At 37.5% G+C, this 22572-nt stretch overlaps 1 protein-coding gene across 1 annotated transcript; it reads left to right on the top strand.

Annotated features, from left to right (window-relative positions):
• Nucleotides 1–15891: 15891 nt before the first annotated feature.
• Nucleotides 15892–16836, top strand: LOC127679815 (olfactory receptor 497). The gene has a single exon (XM_052175429.1). The coding sequence runs from the start codon at nucleotides 15892–15894 to the stop codon at nucleotides 16834–16836; it is 945 nt and encodes a 314-aa protein (XP_052031389.1).
• Nucleotides 16837–22572: the final 5736 nt, after the last annotated feature.

Below are 22572 nucleotides of genomic sequence, written 5' to 3'. Positions count from 1 at the left end.
CTGGGGATAACTCTAACCAAATAAGTGAAATGTGTGTAGGACAAAAACTTAAAGTTTCTCAAGAAGAAATCAAAGAAGACCTCAGAAAATGAAGCGATCTTCCATGCTCATGGATTGATAGGACTAAGATAGAAAAATAGCTTCTGCTGCCTGTCTTTATGTTGTGGCAGAATCTTGGCTGGTCTGCTTCAGTAAGACACCATCTTCTTATACATCCTAGAGAAATCCACTGCACTCAGAGCAGTTGGTAAGAGCTCCTCCCACATCTGGAGTCCCAGAGGTGCTGCAGGGGGCCTGGCGGACTCACCACCCATCCACCACCAAAACTCTTGCCCTCCCAAATACCACTCCCATTCCATTTCTTCTGCACCTTCTGCGCCTGGTTCCCCAGCAGAGAGGCCTGAAAGCACAGGTAGGACCACCCCTGCTGCTCCGAAAAACCCATCCAGAACCCTCAGGCAGGAGCCTTATGGTTTCTGTCTCCCACTGGGGACCATCCTCTGCCACAGTACTCTATATTAAGGTGACACAGGAAGATAACTAACGTCCCAGGACTCTGGAGAGGCCTGAGAGTGCAGAGCTGATCCTGTGCCACAAAGCTACATGCACAAAAACCACCACAGGAGAACTGGTCTCCCAGGAGTGTCTACACACCTGTGTGCACAGAGAGAATGGGAATCCCAGGAGTAGAGATACACAGGCTTGCAGGACAGATAAGCCAAGAGACAGCAATACCAACTAGCAACAGAGATTTTAAAAAATGGCCATTTTAACTATATTAATCCTGCCAATCCACAAGCATGGAAGGTTTTTCCATTTTCTGAGATCTTCTTCGATTTCCTTCTTCAGAGATCTGAAGTTCTTGTCATATAGGTCTTTCACTTGTTTGGTTAGAGTCACCCCAAGATACTTTATGTTGTTTGTAGCTATTGTGAAGGGGGTCATTTCCCTAATTTCTTTCTCAGTCTGCTTATCCTTTGAATATATAAAGGCCACTGATTTGCTTGCATTGATTTTGTAGCCAGCCACTTTGCTGAAGTTGTTTATCAGCTGTAGGAGTTCTCTAGTAGAGTCTTTAGGGTCACTTAAGTATACGATCATATCATCTGCAAATAGTGATAATTTGACTTCTTCCTTTCCAATTTGAATCCCTTTGACTTCCTTCTGTTGTCTAATTGCTCTAGCTAGTACTTCAAGAACTATATTGAAAAGATATGGAGAGAGGGGGCAGCCTTGTCTAGTCCCTGATTTTAGTGGGATTGCTTCAAGTTTCTCTCCATTTAGTTTGATGTTGGCTACCGGTTTGCTGTATATTGCTTTTACTATGTTTAGATATGGGCCTTGAATTCCTGTCCTTTCCAAGACTTTTAGCATGAAAGGATGCTGAATTTTGTCAAATGCTTTTTCAGCATGTAATGAAATGATCATGTGGTTTTTTTTCTTTGAGTTTGTTTATGTAGTGGATAGCATTTATGGATTTCCGTATATTGAACCATCCCTGCATCCCTGGGATGAAGCCTACTTGATCATGGTGTATGATCATTTTGATGTGTTCTTGGATTCTGTGGGCAAGAATTTTATTTAGTATTTTTGCATCAATATTCATAAGGGAAATTGGCCTGAAATTCTCTTTCTTAGTTGGGTCTTTGTGTGGTTTTGGTATCAGCGTAATAGTGGCTTCGAAGAAGGAGTTAGGTAGTGTTCCTTCTGTTTCTATTTGGTGGAAGAGTTTGAAAAGTATTGGTGTTAAGTCTTCTTTGAAGGTCTGATAGAATTCTGCACTGAAACCATCTGGTCCTGTGCTTTTTTTGGTTGGAAGCCTATCTAAGACCCCTTCTATTTCTTTAGGGGTTATGGGTCTGTTTAGATGGTCTATTTGATCCTGGTTTAATTTTGGTAATTGGTATCTGTCTAAGAAAATGTCCATTTCCTCCAGATTCTCCAGTTGTGTTGAGTACAGGTTTTTGTAGTAGGATCTGATGATTTTTTGAATTTCCTCGGTTTCTGTTGTGATATCTCCATTTTCATTCCTAATTTTGTTAATTTGGATACTTTCTCTGTGCCCTTTGGTTAGTCTGGCTAAGGGTTTATCTATCTTGTTGATTTTTTCAAAGAACCAGCTTTTGGTCTTGTTGATTCTTTGTATGGTTCTCTTGGTTTCTACTTGATTGATTTCAGCCCTGAGTTTGATGATTTCCTGTCTTCTCCTCATCCTTGGTGAATTAGTTTCTTCTTGTTCCAGGGTTTTCAGTTGTTCCTTTAATCTTCTAGTGTACGCTCTCTCGAATTTCTTTTTGAAGGCACTCAAAGCTATGAGTTTTCCTCTTAGCACTGCTTTCAATGTGTCCCATAGATTTGTGTATGCTGTGCCTTCATTTTCATTAAATTCTAAGAAATCTTTGATTTCTTTCTTTATTTCTTCCTTGACCAAGGTATCATTGAGTAGAGTATTATTCAGTTTCCATGTGTATATGGGCTTTCTGTTGTTTTTACTGTTACTAAAGACCACTTTTACTCCATAGTGATCTGATAGGAGGCATGGGATTATTTCAATCTTCTTATATTTGTTGAGGTCTGTCTTGTGACCAACTATATGATCTATTTTGGAGAAGGTACCATGAGGTGCTGAGAAAAAGGTATATTCTTTTGCTTTGGGATTAAAAAGTTCTATATATATCTGTTAACTCCAATTGGTTCAAAGCTTCAATTAGTTTCATTGTCTCCCTGTTTAGTTTCTGTTTTCCTGATCGGTCCATTGGTGAAAGTGGAGTGTTGAAGTCACCCACAATTATTGTGTTAGGTGCAATGTGTACTTTGAGCTTTAGTAAAGTTTCTTTTATGAATGAGGGCGCCCTTATATTTGGGGCATAGATGTTCAGGATTGAGAGTTCTTCTTGTTGGATTTTTCCTTTGACCAGCAAGTAGTGACCTTCCATGTCTCTATTGATGACTTTAGGTTGAAAGTCAATTTTATCTGAAATTAGAATGGCAACTCTGGCTTGTTTCCTGGGACCATTTGCTTGTAGAATTGTCTTCCAGCCTTTTACTCTAAGGTAGTTTCCAAAGGCAATCTACAGATTCAATGCTATTCCCATAAAAATCCCAACCCAGTTCTTCATAGAGCTAGAAAGAGCAATTCTCAAATTCATCTGGAATAACAAAAAACTCAGGATAGCTAAAACTATTCTCAACAGTAAAAGAACTTCAGGGGGATTCAATATCCCAGACTTTAAACTCTACTACAGAGCAATAGTGATAAAAACTGTATGGTATTGGTACAATATCAGGCAAGCAGATCAATGGAATAGGATTGAAGACCAAGAAATGAACCAATACACCTATGGTCACTTGGTCTTCGACAAAGGGGCTGAAAGCATCCAGTGGAAAAAAGATAGTCTTTTCAACAAATGGTGCTGGTTCAATTGGAGGTCAGCATGCAGAAGAATGTGCATCAATCCATTCTTATCTCCTTGTACCAAGCTCAACTCCAAATGGATCAAGGACCTCCACATAAAACCTGACACACTGAAACTAATTGAAAAAAAACTGGGGAAGACCCTGGAGGACATGGGCACAGGGGAAAAGTTCCTGAATAGAACACCAATAGCTTATGCTCTAAGATCAAGAATTGACAAATGGGACCTCATAAAACTACAAAGTTTCTGTAAAGCAAAGGACACCGTCAAAAGGACAGAACGTCAACCAACAGACTGGGAAAGAATCTTCACCAACCCTAAATCCGACAGAGGGCTAATATCTAATATATACAAAGAACTCAAGAAAGTAGAACCCAGAGATCCAAATAACCCCATTAAAAAGTGGGGTATGGAGCTAAACAAAGAATTTTCACATGAAGAACTTCGGAGAGCTGAGAAACACCTTAAGAAATGTTCAACATCATTAATCATTAGGGAAATGCAAATCAAAACAACCCTGAGATTTCACCTCACACCAGTCAGAATGGCTAAGATCAAAAAATCAGGAGACAGCAGGTGTTGGCGAGGATGTGGAGAAAGAGGAACACTCCTCCACTGCTGGTGGGATTGCAAGATGGTGCAACCACTTTGGAAATCAGTCTGGCGGTTCCTCAGAAAACTGGGCATGTCACTTCCTGAGGACCCTGTTATACCACTACTGGGCATATATCCAGAGGATTCTTCAGCATGCAATAAGGACACATGCTCCACTATGTTCATAGCAGCCCTATTTGTAGTAGCCAGAAGCTGGAAAGAACCTAGATGTCCTTCAACGGAGGAATGGATACAAAAAATGTGGTATATTTATACAATGGAGTACTATTCAGCCATTAGAAACAATGAATTCATGAAATTCTTAGACAAATGGATGGAGCTGGAGAACATCATACTAAGTGAGGTAACCCAGTCTCAAAAGATCAATCATGGTATGCACTCACTGATAAGTGGATATTAGCCTAGAAACTTTGAATACCCAGGACATAATCCACAAATTAAATGATGTCCAAAAAGAATGGAGGAGTGGTCCCTGGTTCTGGAAAGACTCAGTGCAAGAGTATAGGGGAATTCCAGAACAGGGAAGTGGGAAGGGGTAGATGGAAGAATAGGGGGACGGAAGAGGGCTTATGGGATTTGCGGGGAGTGGGGACCCAGAAAAGGGGAAATCATTTGCAATGTAAATAAAAATAAATAAATAAATAAATAAATAAATAAATAAATAAATAAATTTAAAAAAATGGCAAAAGACAAATGTAAGAATATCACCAGCAGAAACCAAGGCAACATAGCACCATCTGAACACAGTTCTCCCACAACAGCAAGTCATGGATACACCAACACACTAGAAAAGCAAGGTTTTGATTTAATCTCACATGATTCTGACAGAGGACTCCAAGAAGGACATAAATAACTCCCTTAAAGAAATACAGGAGAACATGGGTCAACAGGTAGAAACCCATAAAGAGGAAACACAAAAATCCCTTAAAGAATTACAGGAAAGGATGCTGAATCTTGTCTAAAGCTTTTTTAGCATCTAATGAAATGACCATGTGTTGTTTTTCTTTGAGTTTGTTTATATAGTTGACATGGGCACAAGGGAAAAATTCCTGAACAGCAAAAGTCTAAATTACCATAGACAGAGAAAACAACATGTTTCATGACAAAACCAAATTAACACAATATCTTTCCACAAACCCAGCTCAACAAAGGATAATGGGTGGAAAATTCCAACACAAGGAGGGAAACTACACCCTAGAAAAAGCAATAAATTAATCTTCTTTTAAAAAACCCAAAAGAAATAGCCACACAAACATAATTCCACCATTAACAACAAAAATAACAGGAAGAAACAATCACTTTTCCTCAGTATCTCTTAATATCAGTGGACTCAATTCTCCAATGAAAAGACATAGACAAACAGACTGGATACATAAACAGGACCCATCATTTTGCTGCATATAAGAAACCCAGTTCAGTGACAAAAACAGTCACTACCTCATAGTCAAAAGTTGAAAAACAAATTTACAAGCAAATGGTACAAAGAAACAAGCTGTAGTGGCCATTTTTGTATCTGATAAAATCAACTTTCAAACAAAAGTTTTCAAAAAAGATAAGGAGAGACACTTCATGCTGGTCAGAAGAAAAATCTACCAAATGAACTCTCAACTCTGAAAATCTATGCTCCAAATGCAAGGATACCCACATTCATAAAAGAAATATTACTAAAGCTCAAAGCACACATTGAACCCCACACTCTAATATTGGGAGTCTTCAACACCCCACTCTCATCAATGGACAGATCATAGAAAGAGACACTAAGAATAGGCACAGAGAAACTAAGAGACATTATTAAACAAATGGATCTAACAGATATTTATAGAACATTTCACCATAAATCAAAAGAACATACCTTCTTCTCATCACCTTATGATACCCGCTCCAAAACTGACTATGTGATTGGTCACAAAACAGGCCTCAACATATACAGGAATATTGAAATAATTCTATGTACCCTCTCAGCTCATCACGGTCTTAGACTGGTCTTAAATTTAAACAAAAACAATGGAAAACACACATACACATGGATGCTGAACAATGCTCTACTCAATGATATCTTGGTCAAGGAAAAAAAATAAAGAAATTAAAGACTTTTCAGAATTTAATGAAAATGAAGACACAGCATACCCAAACTTATGGGACACAATGAAAGCAGTGCTAAGAGGAAAACTCATACCAGTAAGTGTTTCCAAAAAGGAAATGGGGAGAGCTTACACTAGCAATTTGACAACACTTCTGAAAGTTCTAGAACAAAAAGAAGCAAATACACTCAAGAGGAGTAGAAGACAGGAAATAATCAAACTCAGTGCTAAAATCAACCAAATAAAAACAAAAGGAACTACACAAAGAATCAACAAAACCAGGAGCTGGTTCTTTGAGAAAATCAAGAAGATAGACAAACCCTTATCCAGACTAACCCGGGGGAACTGAGACAGTATCCAAATTAATAAAATCAGAAATGAAAGGGAAACGTAGCAACAGAGATTGTGGAACTTCAAAAACATCATCAGATCTTACTACAAAAGCATATACACAACAAAATTGGAAATTATGGATAAAATGGACAATTTTCTAGACACACACCAGGTGCCAATGTTAAAACAGGATCAGAAGAACCATCTAAATAGTCCCAAAAGCCCTGAGGAAATTGAAGCAGTCTATTATACCATGAGTACAACATATTAGGCAGATCTACCATGAAAATGGTCCAATACATGATTGAGATCACGTGCCTGCTTTGTCACTGACAAACTATGGAACCCTAGAAAACTGTCATATATGACAGAATACCAACCACCATTACTTTACTTTTTAAAAGCAACCTCTTAGTGTCTTGTTTTGAATAAGGTGATCTATATAATACCACCATGCATAAAACAAGTGAATATGAACAAGCTATTTATTAACATATCACTCCACTCTTAATTTTAATACAAAATCATAAAATTTCTTTATCAAAATAAATGGAAAACATTATCTATCATAGTTTATGCCTCAACAAGGATGAATAGCAATAAATTGCCAAAATAAAGTAAGGCTATGCTTATAAGAATGTGAAATATAGAATATAAGATCTTGAGTACCTATATTGTTTTTAAATTTTTCACTAAAAATCCATTAGGACTGTGAAAATTATAGTTAAATTATATATAAATCCATTGTATCTACAAGCATCCTGTGGTCTATTGAATATCCTAGACACAGGGAATGGTACTATTAGGAAGTATAGGACTTTCAGGGGGGGAGGATCAAGGAAAGGGGAAATCATTTGAAATGTAAATAAAGAATATATCAAATAAAAAATAAAAGGAAAAGCAAAACAACAGCAACAAAAAATAAACATAGACGCAACACAAAATATACTACAACATATGAATGTATTCATGTTCCAGTCTGTGCTTATAACCAGAAGATTGTTTCTTTTACAATTTGCAAGTTCAGTGAGTTTTAAAACACTATGCATTTTGATGCTGGCTACTGGTTTGCTGTATATTGCTTTTACTATGTTGAGGTATGGGCCTTGAATTCCTGTTCTCTCCAAGACTTTAAGCATGAAAGGATGCTGAATTTTGTCAAATGCTTTTTCAGCATCCAATGAAATGACCATGTGGTTTTGTTCTTTGAGTTTGTTTATGTAGTGGATTGCATTGATGGATTTCCCTATATTGAACCAACTCTGCATTCCCGGGATAAAGCCTACTTGATCATGGAGGATGATCATTTTGATGTGTTCTTGGATTTGGTTGGCAAGAATTTTATTGAGTATTTTTGCATCGATGTTCATAAGGGAAATTGGTCTGAAGTTCTCTTTCTTTGTTGGATCTTTGTGTGACTTTGGTATCAGCGTAACTGTGGCTTCGTAGAAGGAATTGGGTAGTGTTCCTTCTGTTTCTATTTTGTGGAATAGTTTGAAGAGTATTGGTGTTAACTCTTCTTTGAAGGTCTGAAAGAATTCTGCACTGAAACCATCTGGTCCTGTGATTTTTTTTGTTTGGAAGACATTCTATGACTCCTTCTATTTCTTTAGGCATTATGGGACTGTTTAGATCCTTGACAAAGAGGCTGAAAACATCCAATGGAAAAAAGATAGCCTTTTCAACAAATGGTGCTGGTTCAACTGGAGGTCAGCATGCAGAAGAATGTGAATTGATCCATCCTTGTCTCCTAGTACTAATCTCAAATCCAAATGGATCAAGGACCTCCACATAAAGCCAGACACTCTGAAGCTAATAGAAAAGAAACTGGGGAAGACCCTTGAGGACATCGGTACAGGGAGAAAGTTTCTGAACAGAACACCAATAGCGTATGCTCTAAGATCAAGAATTGACAAATGGGACCTCATAAAATTACAAAGTTTCTGTAAGGCAAAGGACACCATCAAGAGGACAAATCAGCAACCAACAAATTGGGAAAAGATCTTCACCAATCCTACATCAGATAGAGGGCTAATATCCAATATATATAAAGAACTCAAGAAGTTAGACTCCAGAAAACCGAACAACCCTAGTAAAAAATGGGGTACAGAGTTAAACAAAGAATTCTCATCTGAAGAACTTCGGATGGCGGAGAAGCATCTCAAAAAATGCTCAACTTCATTAGTCATTAGGGAAATGCAAATCAAAACAACCCTGAGATTTCATCTTACACCAGTCAGAATGGCTAAGATTAAAAATTCAGGAGACAGCAGGTGTTGGAGAGGGTGTGGAGAAAGAGGAACACTCCTCCACTGCTGGTGGGGTTGCAAATTGGTAAAACCACTCTGGAAATCAGTCTGGCGGTTCCTCAGAAAACTGGGCACCTCACTTCCAGAAGATCCTGCTATACCACTCCTGGGCATATACCCAGAGGATTCCCCACCATGTAATAAGGATACATGCTCTACTATGTTCATAGCAGCCCTATTTATAATTGCCAGATGCTGGAAAGAACCTAGGTATCCCTCAACAGAAGAGTGGATGCAAAAAAAATGTGGTATATCTACACAATGGAGTACTATTCGGCCATTAGAAACAATGAATTCATGAAATTCTTAGGCAAATGGATGGACCTAGAGAACATCATACTAAGTGAGGTAACCCAGACTCAAAAGGTGAATCATGGTATGCATTCACTAATAAGTGGATATTAACCTAGAAAACTGGAATACCCAAAACATAATCCACACATCAAATGAGGTACACGAAGAACGGAGGAGTCGCCCCTGGTTCTGGAAAGACTCAGTGAAGCAGTATTCGGCAAAACCAGAACGGGGAAGCGGGAAGGGGTGGGTGGGAGGACAGGGGAAGAGAAGGGGACTTACGGGACTTTCGGGGAGTGGGGGGCTAGAAAAGGGGAAATCATTTGAAATGTAAATAAATTATATCAAATAAAAAAATTAAAAAAAACACTATGCATTTGAATGTGTTATTTTTCACAAAACAAGAATGTTTTGCACAATACACAATGTTATAAATGCAAGGAGGAAGTTCTTTTCTGTATGTGATTGTCTTTACTCTGAAACACTGTATTTTTTTTTACTATGTTGTATTTTCACATGCATTTCTCAGAGAAAACTGTACAATGCATATTAGGTGGAAGAAAAGCATTTAAATGTAGACACAGCACAAAACACACTACAACATTTATGTGTATGTGTTCCTTTTTGTGCTAATAACCAGAAGTGTTTCTTTTACAATTTGCAAGTTCTGTGAGTTTTAAAACACTATGCATTCAAACTTGTTGTGTAGCAGAAAACAAGAGAATTTCATACTATACATGATGTTCTAAATGCGGGGGAAAAAAGGAAGTGCGTCCTTATTGGAGTAGGTGTGGAATTGTTTGGGGAAGTGTGTCATTGTGGGCATGGACATTAAATCTTCCTCCTAGCTACCTAGAAGCCAGTCTTCTCCTAGAGACCTTCTATGAAGATATGGAACTCTCACCTCCTGCACTACGCTTGCCTAGATGCTGCCATCCTCCTGCTTTGATGATAATAAACTGAACCACTGAACCTATAAACCAGCCCCAATTAAATGTCCTTATAAGAGTTGCCTTGGCCAGGGTGTCTGCTAACAGCAGTAAAACTCTATCTAAAACACAATCATTAGGTACTTCTGGTGTGTATTAGTTTTTATTTTGAAGAATTGTTTTCTATTAAAAATAAATTCACTTATCATACAATACAGTATAACAGTTTACCCTTCTAATACTTTACCCTTATGCAACACTTCCCAGTTCCTCCTTACCTCCTCTTCTCCTCCATTTCCACTGATTCTGCCTCTCATCAGAAAAGAGCAGGTTTCTAAGAGAGATTATCTAAGAGATAATCACCCAACATGACAAAATCAAATATAATAAGATAAAGTAAAAAGCACCACATCAAAGTTAGATACAGAAAATAATCAGAAGGAAGAACCCAGGATCAGGCACAAGAACTCTATTTGTTCTCATAGTCAGGATTCCCATAAATTACTAAGTTAAAAGCTATGATATATGCCGAGGACCTGGTGTAGACTCATATTGTCTCTGTGCATTGACTCAGTCTCTTCAGATGAGAGACATCTAGATCTCTCATGAATGCTTGAGATCATATGTACCTTGCTCAGCTGATCCACAGGGCTTTGCTCTCTTGGTTTCCTCCATTCCTTCTGGCTCTTACAGTCTTTCTACCTCCCCTTCAATGTTTTTTCCTGAGCTCTGAGTAAAGGGATTTGGGGGAATCCTCTAATTTACTCTATGAGTAATCTTTGGCTGTGGTTTTCTGCACATCTGCCTTTCTGCTACCAGAAAAAGCTTCTCTGACGAGGACTGAATGTGGCACTGATCTATGAATGCATCAGAATATTTTAGGAGTGATTTTATTGATATTTTTTAGATTAGTATTATTTGGTTTTACCAGAGTTCTCTGGGATATCTGCCATCTTAGTTAGTTCATGGTTACCCAAGAACTGTCAAATATGAGTTCCTTTTCATGGAGTGGGCCTTATTTCAAATCAGAGATTGGTTGACTACTACCACAAGTTCTGTTGTTCCATCATTGCCCTACCATATTTTATAGGCAGGAAAGATTATGAGTCAAAGGTTTTGTGCTTGAGTTGGTATTTATGTTTGTTTCTTCTTCTTTCTTCTTTCTTCTTCTTCTTCTTCCTTCTTTCTTTTCTTCTTCTTCTTCTTCTTCTTCTTCTTCTTCTTCTTCTTCTTCTTCTTCTTCTTCTTCTTCTTCTTCTTCTTCTTCTTCTTCTTCTTCTTCTTCTTTCTTCTTTCTTTCCTTCTTCTTCTTCTTTCTTCTTTCTTTCCTTTTTCTTCTTCTTCTTCTTCTTCTTCTTCTTCTTCTTCTTCTTCTTCTTCTTCTTCTTCTTCTTCTTCTTCTTCTTCTTCTTCTTCTCTTTTTCTTCTTCTTCTTCTCCTCCTACTCCTCCCCCTCCTCCTCCTTCTTCTTCTTTCTTCTTTCTTATTCTTCTTCTTCCTCTGCCTGATGAGTACTTTCCTACACTGAAGAATCTAGAACTCAGGAGTGAAGGCTCTATGTAGGCTCCAGATCAATTTCTTCATCTTCATTGAGTTGTGTGCATGCTGTCATTGGGAGTAGTGTCCTGCTATCTGTGGAGAACAACCCTTTGTCTTAGCAACATCCTCCATTGTTTGGGAATTTCCATGGAACATTCTTAGCTAACAACTCAATTAAATACAATCCAGACCCACTATGGAAGCATTTTTTTGTAGAACAGTACATAGCTGGTTGAGATTCTGTATCTTTAATTATTAGGAAACCTCATTAGTATCATCATCATGCATTTTAGGAAGTTTCCACTCCACTAGATTTCAATATCATCTCTCAAATGCCCTTCATTTCCATCTGTCTCTAAATGAAATCTACCCCTCCACTATATTTGCCACTCCCTTGTCCATGTGATCCTTCAGATCCCACTCAAATCAGCCATGCCACAATCCATTCATAAAACCTATTGTGTTTCTCTTTTCAGGAAAATCTATGTGTCAGTTTAAAGCATCATTCTTTACTAATATCTGGGTATAGAGTGTAGCTTAGATATCATTTGTTTAACAGTTAATATCCACTTATGAGTGGGTACATCCCATTTTTTCTTTCAGGGTCTGAGATACTTCACTCACAAAACTCTTTTTCTAGGTACAGTTATTTGCCTGAATATTTCATGATGTCATTTTTTTTATTATTTCATTTGTTTACATTCCAAATGTTGCCACACTTCCTGGTCCCCCTCCAAAAGTTCTTCACTCCATCCACCCTCCAGTTTGCCTCTGAGAGGGTGCTTTACACCCAATACCCCCTATCTACCCCCTTCACCCCCACAGCCAATCCCAGCTCACACCCTTTGCAGTCCCCTTTCCTGGGACATGCAGTCTATACAGGATTAGGCACATCTTATTCCACTGAGGTCAGACAAGGCAGTCCTCTGCTCCATATGTACCTGAGGCCACAGAACAACCCATGTATGCTTGTTGGTTGGTGGCTCTGTGAGCTCCCAGGGGTTCAGGTTAGTTGACACTGTTGGTCTTCCTATGATGTTACCATCCCCTTCAGCTCCTCCAATCCTTCCCCTAACTCTTCTGCTAACTCATCTGTCTCATCTGCTGGTAGTTCTTCTCAGAGGACAGCCATGCTAGGCTCCTGTTTTCAAGCACAAAATGACATCAGTAATAGTGTCAAGGTTTGGTGCCTACCCATGAGATGGATCCCAAGTTGGCCAGATCACTAGATGGCCTTTCCTTTAGTCTCTGTGTTACCTGAGTTTTGGATCTTAGTCATTCTGATGGGTGTAAGGTGGAACCTCAGGGTTGTTTTGATTTGCATTTCCCTGATGACTATGGCTAATGAACATTGCTTTACATGCTTCTCGACCATTCAAGAGTCCTCTGTTGAAACTTCTCTGATTAACACTGTGCTTTATTTATTAATTAGGTTATTTGTTATTTTTGGGAGTCTAACTTATTGAGTTGTTTATATATTTTGGATATTAGCTCTCTGTATGATATAAGGTTAGTGAAAATCTTTTCCTAACTTGTGGGTTGCTGTTTTCTACTATTGACAGTTTCTTTTGCCTTATAAAAGCTTTTCAGTTTCATGAAGGCCCATTTATCAACTGTTCTTCTTAAATTAATGGAATTAAGACTAGTATGAGAACTAAGGTGACTCTTTACGTCAATTCTGCTTTCTGTTCTACACTATATCATATAAGCTGACACCAGTGTCACTTTGAGGTATGAATTATGAAATGCTTATTCTCACCTGAAAATTGTCCATATCTACTTCTACTCACTACTTTTCACTTAACCATAATGTATTAAACTCTTGCCTATAAAATGTGAACACTTTACATAAATAACTGTTATTCAACTTTGTATCACATCCTTGTCTATATTTACTGAAGTACCTAATGCAACATGTTATATCAACCACTAAAAGACTGAAAAAAAAAAGCTGATGCACATTGAAAGAAGCCAAAAATAGTCCATTTTAATGATTGGTTCACTATCTACTAACTCAAACTAACTTGAAACAAATAGCAAGTTGCAGAAATATTTACCTAAGATTATTTGTTATCATGTACATCCCACAATTACCTAATGAAAGTGTATAAGTACTCGTATGAATAGGAAAACAAGCAATTACTTAAGATTAACAGACTTTTTGGAATTTAATTGTGTTTGTGTTAAATGACCTGCTCAGTACTCACTGGGACGTTGGTAATGATTGTTCATAATTTGAATTCACACTGGAATCTGAAGCGTCTGCAGGGACTTATCCTCGGTGACAAACAATAACAGTAGGAAACAGTTTCACAGCTATAAAATCATAATAAGATGGAATTTCTTACTTTGAAATGAATTCTTATTTCAAGAGGTAATATTTTGACATTGTTGGTAAATTGCTTACTCTATATTTTGAAATGTACTGTATTTACAAGCACAGTGGAAAAACAAGTTAGATGGAATCATGCAAGGCAGGGGAAATAAACTTTCAAAGATTCACCTTGCATTTTGTTTCTAAATTATCCAGAATGATCAGGCTTAAAACTAAGTTTTCACAGATTATTTAACTATTTATCCATTGGTAAGATCAGAAACCAATATGACCTTCAAAGTTGTATATGCATAGCATTTATCAAAAAGCTAACAAGACCTCTTTTGTTTATGAACTGAATGTGCCAGCCTCACAGGTATCACTGTAGACAAATGAGGATGTAAGTATAAAATGTAAAGGATGGCTGTCAATCTGCTCATTGCTGGCTAAACCTTGGTAAATCTCTTAACTTCTGAGGTTTAGTATTATGTAGTATCCTCTGTTGAAAGTAATATGAATTCATTCTGACACACTGCAGTTAGAAACCACTGTGACACTGGGTAAGGAGTTGCTGTATCTAAACAAATAATTATTAATAATGTGCTATATATTTATATTTTATATGATGATAAAATTATTATTTCAAGTTACTTTAAAGAACAGTGATTTATTTAGAAGAATTTTAAATATTTAGTGAGTTTACAACTGGAAGTCATACTGGTAAATTTAATGTGACTATTATTTGGTTTTACAGACTTTGTGATCAGCATCAGCAACAAATCACCTTTCTATGTATTAACCATAGAAAAGCTGAAATGCTACCCTCCTGATTTTTCCTGAGTTGTGTATGGTTTGAACCACATTATGACTGTCCAATAATAGTGTGGTTACTAACAGTAATAGACTGAATTCAAAGTGCCTGGTTTTTACATCTAATACTCTTTTGAAATTTTGATATTTTTATTTAGTTTACATAAGTGTTACCCACTGTACATACATACACCATGTGAATGATTGGTGCCTGTGAGGACAAAAAAAAAAGCATTGAATCTGAAGAACTGAAAAATCAGACTGCTGTAAATAACCATTGTGGGTGGAGGGAATCAGACTTGGGCAAGTCCTTGGCAAGTGCAGCCAATATACTTAGTCAAGAACAAGCTCTGAATTCCACAACATTTTACTTCATATTTATAAGTTTACTCAAATGAAAGTGTTTTCTGCTATAAAATGGAAATTATAAAAGACCTAATGGCAATTTGAAGGTTGATGACTGAGCTCTTTAATGCCAGTATTCAGGAAGCAGACACAAGCAGTTCTCTGTGAATTCAAGGCCAGCCTGGTCTACATAGCAAGAAAGCCAGAACTACACATAGAAATCCTATTTTGAAAACCAAAAAAGAAAAAGAAGTACTTAGTATCTAATAAAAATAAAAATATATTTAAGTACATTTTATTACAACCCTTTGATGGTGATTTAGTAAGCAGTCAAATTAATTTAGAAAGGATTAAGTCTCCATGATATAATCCCATGATTTTACATTTTAAACTTCTGTTATAATAATCATTGCTATTTTGAAAAGACACACTATTTACATTAATTTATCTCTTTATTTCTGTGAAGAGAATGGTGCAGGTAACATAGCATAGCTGAATATCCAAGGACAGCATGCAGGTGCTAGTTCTCACTTGTCACCACTGAGTTCAAGGAATAAAACTAGCTGTCAACTGTCAGGCTTGAAGGCAAGACTAGTTATGTGACAAGCCATTTTACCAGACAAACTCTCAGGATTTTAAATCTTTAACATAAGGAGAAATAAAGTTATTTATTATTTGTAATACATTTCTAGCTTATTTGATTAAAGATTTTGAAAACATTGTGTAGAATTGAATAAACAATGAGAACTTTGAGTAAAATATAAATTGTTGGTCAAATGTTTTAATAATAAATTAGCATGTAATGCTTTCAGTATCTGTATGAAATAAAATTGAGTGAAGCATTTATAAATCTCTTTCTATTCTCTCTCCACCACAGCCTTAATCTATGAGCAGCTATACTGTCCCATGGCTTTCCTGGAGGATGGGAACCACACTGCAGTGACAGAGTTCATTTTATTGGGATTAACAAATGACCCAGTCCTTAGAGTCGTCCTCTTTACCATCATCCTGTACATCTACCTGGTGACTGTGTCTGGGAACCTCAGCACCATCCTTCTCATCAGAGTCTCTTCCCAACTCCATCACCCCATGTACTTTTTTCTCAGCCACTTGGCATCTGTTGACATGGGCCTTTCGTCGTCTGTTACACCCAATATGCTTATCAACTTCCTGACTGAGAGAAATACTATTTCCTACCTTGGATGTGGCATCCAGCAGAGCCTGGCTGATTTCTTTGGGTCAGTTGAATGCTTTCTTCTGGCTGCCATGGCTTATGATCGCTTCATGGCAATCTGCAACCCACTGCTTTATTCCACCAAAATGTCCACACAAGTCTGTGTCCAGTTGGTTGTGGGATCTTATCTAGGGGGTTTTCTTAATGCTTCCCTCATCATGTTTTACTTTTTCTCTTTTCTCTTCTGTGGCCCAAATAGAGTTGATCATTTTTTCTGTGATTTTGCTCCTTTGGTGGAACTCTCCTGTTCTGATGTGAGTGTCTCTGTACTTGTTATCTCATTTTCTGCTGGCTCAGTTACTATGATTACAGTGTTTGTCATAGCCATCTCCTATTCTTATATCCTCATCACTATTCTGAAGATGCACTCCACTGAGGGCCGACAGAAGGCCTTCTCCACCTGCACCTCCCACCTCACTGCAGTCACTCTCTACTATGGAACCATTACCTTCATTTATGTAATGCCCAAGTCCACATACACCACAGACCAGAACAAGATTGTGTCTGTGTTCTACATGGTGGTGATTCCCATGTTGAACCCCCTCATCTACAGCCTCAGGAATAATGAGATTAAGGGTGCTATCAAGAGACAGCTTGGTAAGAAAATGGTCTGCTAGAGAGTGATCTGTGTTTTGGTGGAACTTAATATACTAACAGCAATTATACAAAACCAATATGACCACCATCTCAAGTTATGAGCATTCTTACTCTGTTCTCTCTCATCTCCTTTTCCTTTCAGTATATGTGGCTATTTTGTTTATCACATTTTACAGTTTTGTTTTTCTTTACATTTACTTACATCCCAATCACAGCTCCTTTTCCTCTAATTCTCCCTGTCCTGCCCTTAAAATTTTCTCTCCTCATTGTCTCTTCCTGTTCTGCTCAAAGAAGGGGAGCTCCTTGGTGTACAACCCCACCCTGGGGCATATAGTCTCAGCAGGGCTAAGCATATCCTCTCCTAAGGAGGCCCTAAGAGACAGTCCAGATAGGAAGAAGTGGGTCCAATGGCAGTCTAAGTGGATCCAATATAGCCTGAGTCAGCCACATCTCTAATTGTCAGGGGACCTACAAGAAGTCCAAGCTGCATATTTGCTATTAATGTATAGTGTTTAGGTTCAGCTCCTGCATGATCCCTGGTTGGTGGCCCAGACTCTCTGAGCGATCATAGTCCCATGTTAGTTTTGTGGGTCTTCTTGTGGTGTCTTTGACACACAACTTTCTCATTTCTATCTTCCATGCATCCACAAGTCTGCAAGCATATGCCTGATGTTTGGCCATGGGTATCTGCATATGCCTCTGCCTACTGCTGGATGAAGCCTCTCAGAATGCAGTTATTGTTTCTTTTCTTCCAACATAGAAGAGTATCATTAATAATGTCAGGGGTTAGCTCTTTCTCATGTTTTGGGTCTCAAGTTGTGGCAGTTATTGGTTGAGTGTTCCCTCAGTTTCTGCTCCATCTTTTTCCCTGTACATATTGTAGGCAAGAAAAATTTTGAATACTGTGGGTAGAATTATGACCCCTTTCTCCTTTTCAAGTCCTGTGACTTTAGTCCCTGTATCCACCTCTGGTAGGAATCTCTGCTAAGGACATACCCATAAACTCTAGGTATGTTTTCTATTCTCTATATCTCACCAGAGATGTTCCATTCACCCACTGATTTTTATTCCCACACCCAGCTCTCTTTATTGCCCACGCTCTGGAAACCTAATCACTATTCCCATTCAACACCCCACCTTGTTTCTTAATGATACCCTCTCTCCATCCACATTTGTTGGCCATTTCATTTTCTCTTCTGAGGGAGATTCATGCATCCTCCCTTGGGACGTCCTTATTACCCATTTTCTTTGAGTCTGTGGATTCTAGCATGCTTATCTGGCACTTTATGGTTAATATCCACTTACAAGTGAGTGCATACCACATGTGTCTTTCTGGCTCTGCTTTACCTCACCCTGGATAAAATTATCAAGTTCCATGCATTTGCTTGCAAAACTCATGAAGTCTTAGTTTTTAATACCTGACTAATATTCCATGGTGCAGATGTACCACATTTTCTTTATCAATCCTTTAGTTGAGAAACATCTAGGTTGTTTCAAGTTTCTAGCTATTATGAATAAAGCTGCTGTGAACATATTCAGCAAGTCTCCCTGTGAAATGGTTGAAAATCTTTTGAGTATATGCCAAGGAATGGTACAGCTGGATCTTGAGATAGAACAATTACCAAATTTCTGATAAACCACCAAATTGATTTCCATAAGTTTGTAATCCCACTGGCAATGGTGAAATGTTCTCCTTGCACCACATCCTCACCAGCATGTGCTGTCACTTGAGTTATTTATCTTAGCCAATATGGTGGGTAAAATATGAAATCTCAGGTTCGTTTTGATTTCATTTCCCTAATGACTAAATACACTGAACATATCTTTTTTCTTTTATATTTTTTACACTCCATATTTTATTCCCTTCCCAGTCTACCCTCCAACTGTTCCACACTCCTTACCTCCTCCCAGCCCCCTGTCTTCATGAGGATGTCCCCAATCCCCAATCCCTACACCACCAGACTTCTAAACTCCATGTAGCCTCCAGTCTCTCGATGGTTTGGTGCATCTTCTCTGACTGAACCCAGAACCAACAGTCCTCTGCTGTATATGTGTTTGGAGCCTCATATCAGTTGGTATATGCTGTCTGGTTGATGAACCAGTGTTTAACCTCGGGGATCCAGGTTAATTAAGACTGTTTGTGCTCCTACAGGCTCACCCTATTCTCCAGCTTCTTCCAGCTTTTCCCTAATTCAACCACTGGGGTCAGCATCTTCTGTCCATTGGTTGGGTGCAAATATCTGCATCTGACTCTTTCAGCTGCTTGTAGGGTCATTCAGAGGGCAGTCATAATAGGTCTCTTTTTATGAGCACTCCATAGCTTCAGTAATAGTGTCAGGCCTTGAGGCCTTCCATTGTGGTGGATCCCACTTTGGGCCTGTTGCTGGACCTTCTTTTCCTCAGGATCCTCTCCATTTCCATCCTGCAGTTCTTTCAGACAGGAACAATTATGGGTCAAAGTTTTGACTATGGGATGGCAACCCAACACTCACTTGTTGCCTGGTCTTTCTGCTGGAGGTGGGCTATACAAGTTCTAACTCCCCACTGTACACTGTACGGCATTTCATCTACAGTCCCTATCCTTGAGTCCTGAGAGTCTATCACCTTCCAGGTCTCTGATTTCTTTAAGTGCTTCTTTTCCATTCAAGATTTCTCTCTTGAGAATTCTCTATTTATTTCTGTACACAATTTTTCTTTTTCTTTATTTACATTTCAAATGTTGTCCCCTTTACTGTACCCCCCCCAAAACTCCACCCCCTCCACTGCTCAACAAATCACCCACTCCCTCTTCCTTGTCCTGGTATTCCCCTATGCTGGGGCATGGAGCCTTCTCAGGACCAAGAGCCTCTCCTCCCTTTGATGTCCAACAAGGCCATAATATCTCAAATACTGTTCCAAATAACATCCTTCTTATTGCCAGGCTGCACTTCTACAAAAAGCATAATTGTAATAAACAACTCAATCAGCTAGAGATAAAGTAGCTTGTTTGCCATGACTTGTTCAGCCTGCTTCTTTAATAAATCAAGGACCACTTGCTCAGTGGCGGCATCACTCACAATGAGCTAGACCCTTTCAAATTAATAATTATCAAATCACTACCCAAGAGACTTACCTATAGGCCAGTTCCATGGAGGCATTCCATTAACTAAGAAACCAACAGGTACAGTGGACCAGTGAATTTAAGTATATGTTCCTGCCTGAGTATGGGTAAAGAGTCATTAAATGCAAAGTATCAGTAGCCATACCACTGAAGAAGATTACATGTAGCAAACACAAATTGACAATAATTCCTGATAGAAGCTTGGAGCATCACAGAACCCTTTCCATCCAGGATGTAATCATGACAGGGAAAATCTGAAACTAGTCTTGTTCAGGTAACCACAACTCCAGTGAGGTCATAAGAGCAAGAACTCCTGACATGTCCAGAGGATTTTCCAGTTTCACATCTCACCCTCTGGCTCCTTCATTTTTTCTGCCTCTTATTCCATGAATCTTCTTTCAAAATGTATGTTTAATCACCTACAAAGAGCAGGAGCTGAGATTATCCTTAATCCTTATCTTTTCTTCCACTGTCCTATTTACTTATGTCATATTTGAAAATAACTAATTTGTATATTTTAAAATGAACTTTGTAATATTTTATCTTTTCCTTCACTTATTTCATACTTTCATCTTCATTTTTTGTATTCATTTCTTCTATTATATTTTAATATTTTACTTTATCTCAGTTATTTTCTACTAATTTAAAAATCTGTGCAATATATATTGATCATGTTCTTATGCCCACTTCTCCTAAATCTGCTTCATCTCCAAAACCACACAATTTTATGTACTTTTATCTATGAAAAGTCAATAAATAAATAAATATACAAATATAGTTTGAAAACAGAAATGGTGTTACCAACAAAGATTAAAGAGACTAATATAATGTAGAACTATTTTCCCTTTAATGATATTTTACACTCTTGCATATAAAAATATGAATATTTCAATAAGTGTTATTCAGCTAAAAGTCACATCCTTGCTTATATTCACAAAGTACTCAATAGAGTATGTTACACCAACCACTAAAAGACTAAAACAAAAACTGATGCACATTGAATGAAAGAAGCTAAAATTGTCCATTTTAGTGATCAGTTCAATATTTTCTAACTTGACCTAACCTGAAATATATATCAATTTGCAGCAACATTGATCTAAGGTAATTTGTTATCATATACCCTTCATAATTACTTAATGAAAGTACACCAATACTCACACAAATTGATAATCAAGAGATTGTTTGATATTGATGAAGACCTTGAAAATTAATTGTGCTTGTGTTAAATGAACTTCTCAGTACTTATTAGGAAAGTCATAATGATCCCTCATGATTTGAGTTCACATTGGAATCGAAAGCAGGCACTAATCCTTAGTGACAAACACTAGCAGTAGGAAACAACTTTGCCACTATATAACCATAATAAATTTTAACTTCTTAACTGAAATGAATTCTTATTTCAATAGGTAAGATTTTTGACTCTGTTGGCAAATGAAGATACTTTATTCTGTGAAATGTACTCTATTTACAGACAATGCTGTTGAAACATGTCAGATGGAATTATGCAGTTATATTACAGAAGGCAGGGGGGAGCTTTCATAGAATCATTAGTAAATTGTTCAAAATTATCAGGTATAAAACTAAGTTTTTAGATCCAACATGACCTTCAAAACTATACACATATAGATTCACCAACAAGCTAACAAGTTCATTAGCTTTGAAATGCTTTCATTTCTTACTGTCAGGGATTATTTTCAAATACCTGCATTATTTGTGAACTGAATGTGCCAGCCTCACAGGCATCACTGTAGACAAATGAGGATGTAAGTTATGTATACAATATGGGGAATGACAGTCAGTCCATCTCCTCCTTGTTGGGTAATCCTTGGTAATCCTTTACTGTCTAGGTGGAGTATTAAGCAGTATTATTTGTTGAAAATCATGATTCATTCTATCACAATAAAGTTAGAAAACACAGTGACTGGGAAAGGATTTTTTGTGTCTAAATCATTGCTAATAATGTATTAAATATTCATATTTTGCTTGATAAAATTAATATTTCAATAATTTAAAGGAACAATGATCTAGTTAGAAGAATTTAAAATGTTTAATGAGCTTACAACAGTAACTTTGATTTGTAAATTTAATGTGATCATAATTCAGTTTTACAGATTTTAAGATCAACACCACCTATAAAGAACTTTGTATGTATTAAACATGGGAAAGCTGAAAGACTATCCTTCTGTCTTTCCCTGAAGGGAATGCTTTGAACAGCATTGTGACCATTCATTTATAGTGTGGCTACTAAGAGTAATAGACTATGTTTACCCTGATTAGTTTTCATATAATCCTTTTTTTATATTTTTGTTATTTTTATTTAGTGTGTATAAGTGCTCTTTGCTATAAATACATGCACCATGTGGATGCCTGGTTCCTGTGAGAAGCTGAAGAGGGCATTAGGTCTGAAAACTATAAAATCAGATTGCCGTGGAAAAAAACCCATGAGGGTACTGGAAATCAAATGCAAGCAGGTCCTCTACAGGTAAAGCCAATACACCAAGCCCCAGAGAAATTTCTGAAAACCATGTCTTACTTCATATTTATAATTCAGCTTAAATAAAAATCAAAATTATAAAAGACCTAATTGTAAATTAGTGGTGATAGTGGACTACAACTTTAATCCCAGCAATCAGGAGGCAGAGTCGTTCAGTATGCT

Source organism: Apodemus sylvaticus, chromosome 1, assembly GCF_947179515.1.
Source record: "Apodemus sylvaticus chromosome 1, mApoSyl1.1, whole genome shotgun sequence".
In the NCBI taxonomy this organism is placed as follows: Eukaryota; Metazoa; Chordata; class Mammalia; order Rodentia; family Muridae; genus Apodemus; species Apodemus sylvaticus.
This window is presented reverse-complemented; position numbering and strand designations above follow the sequence as displayed.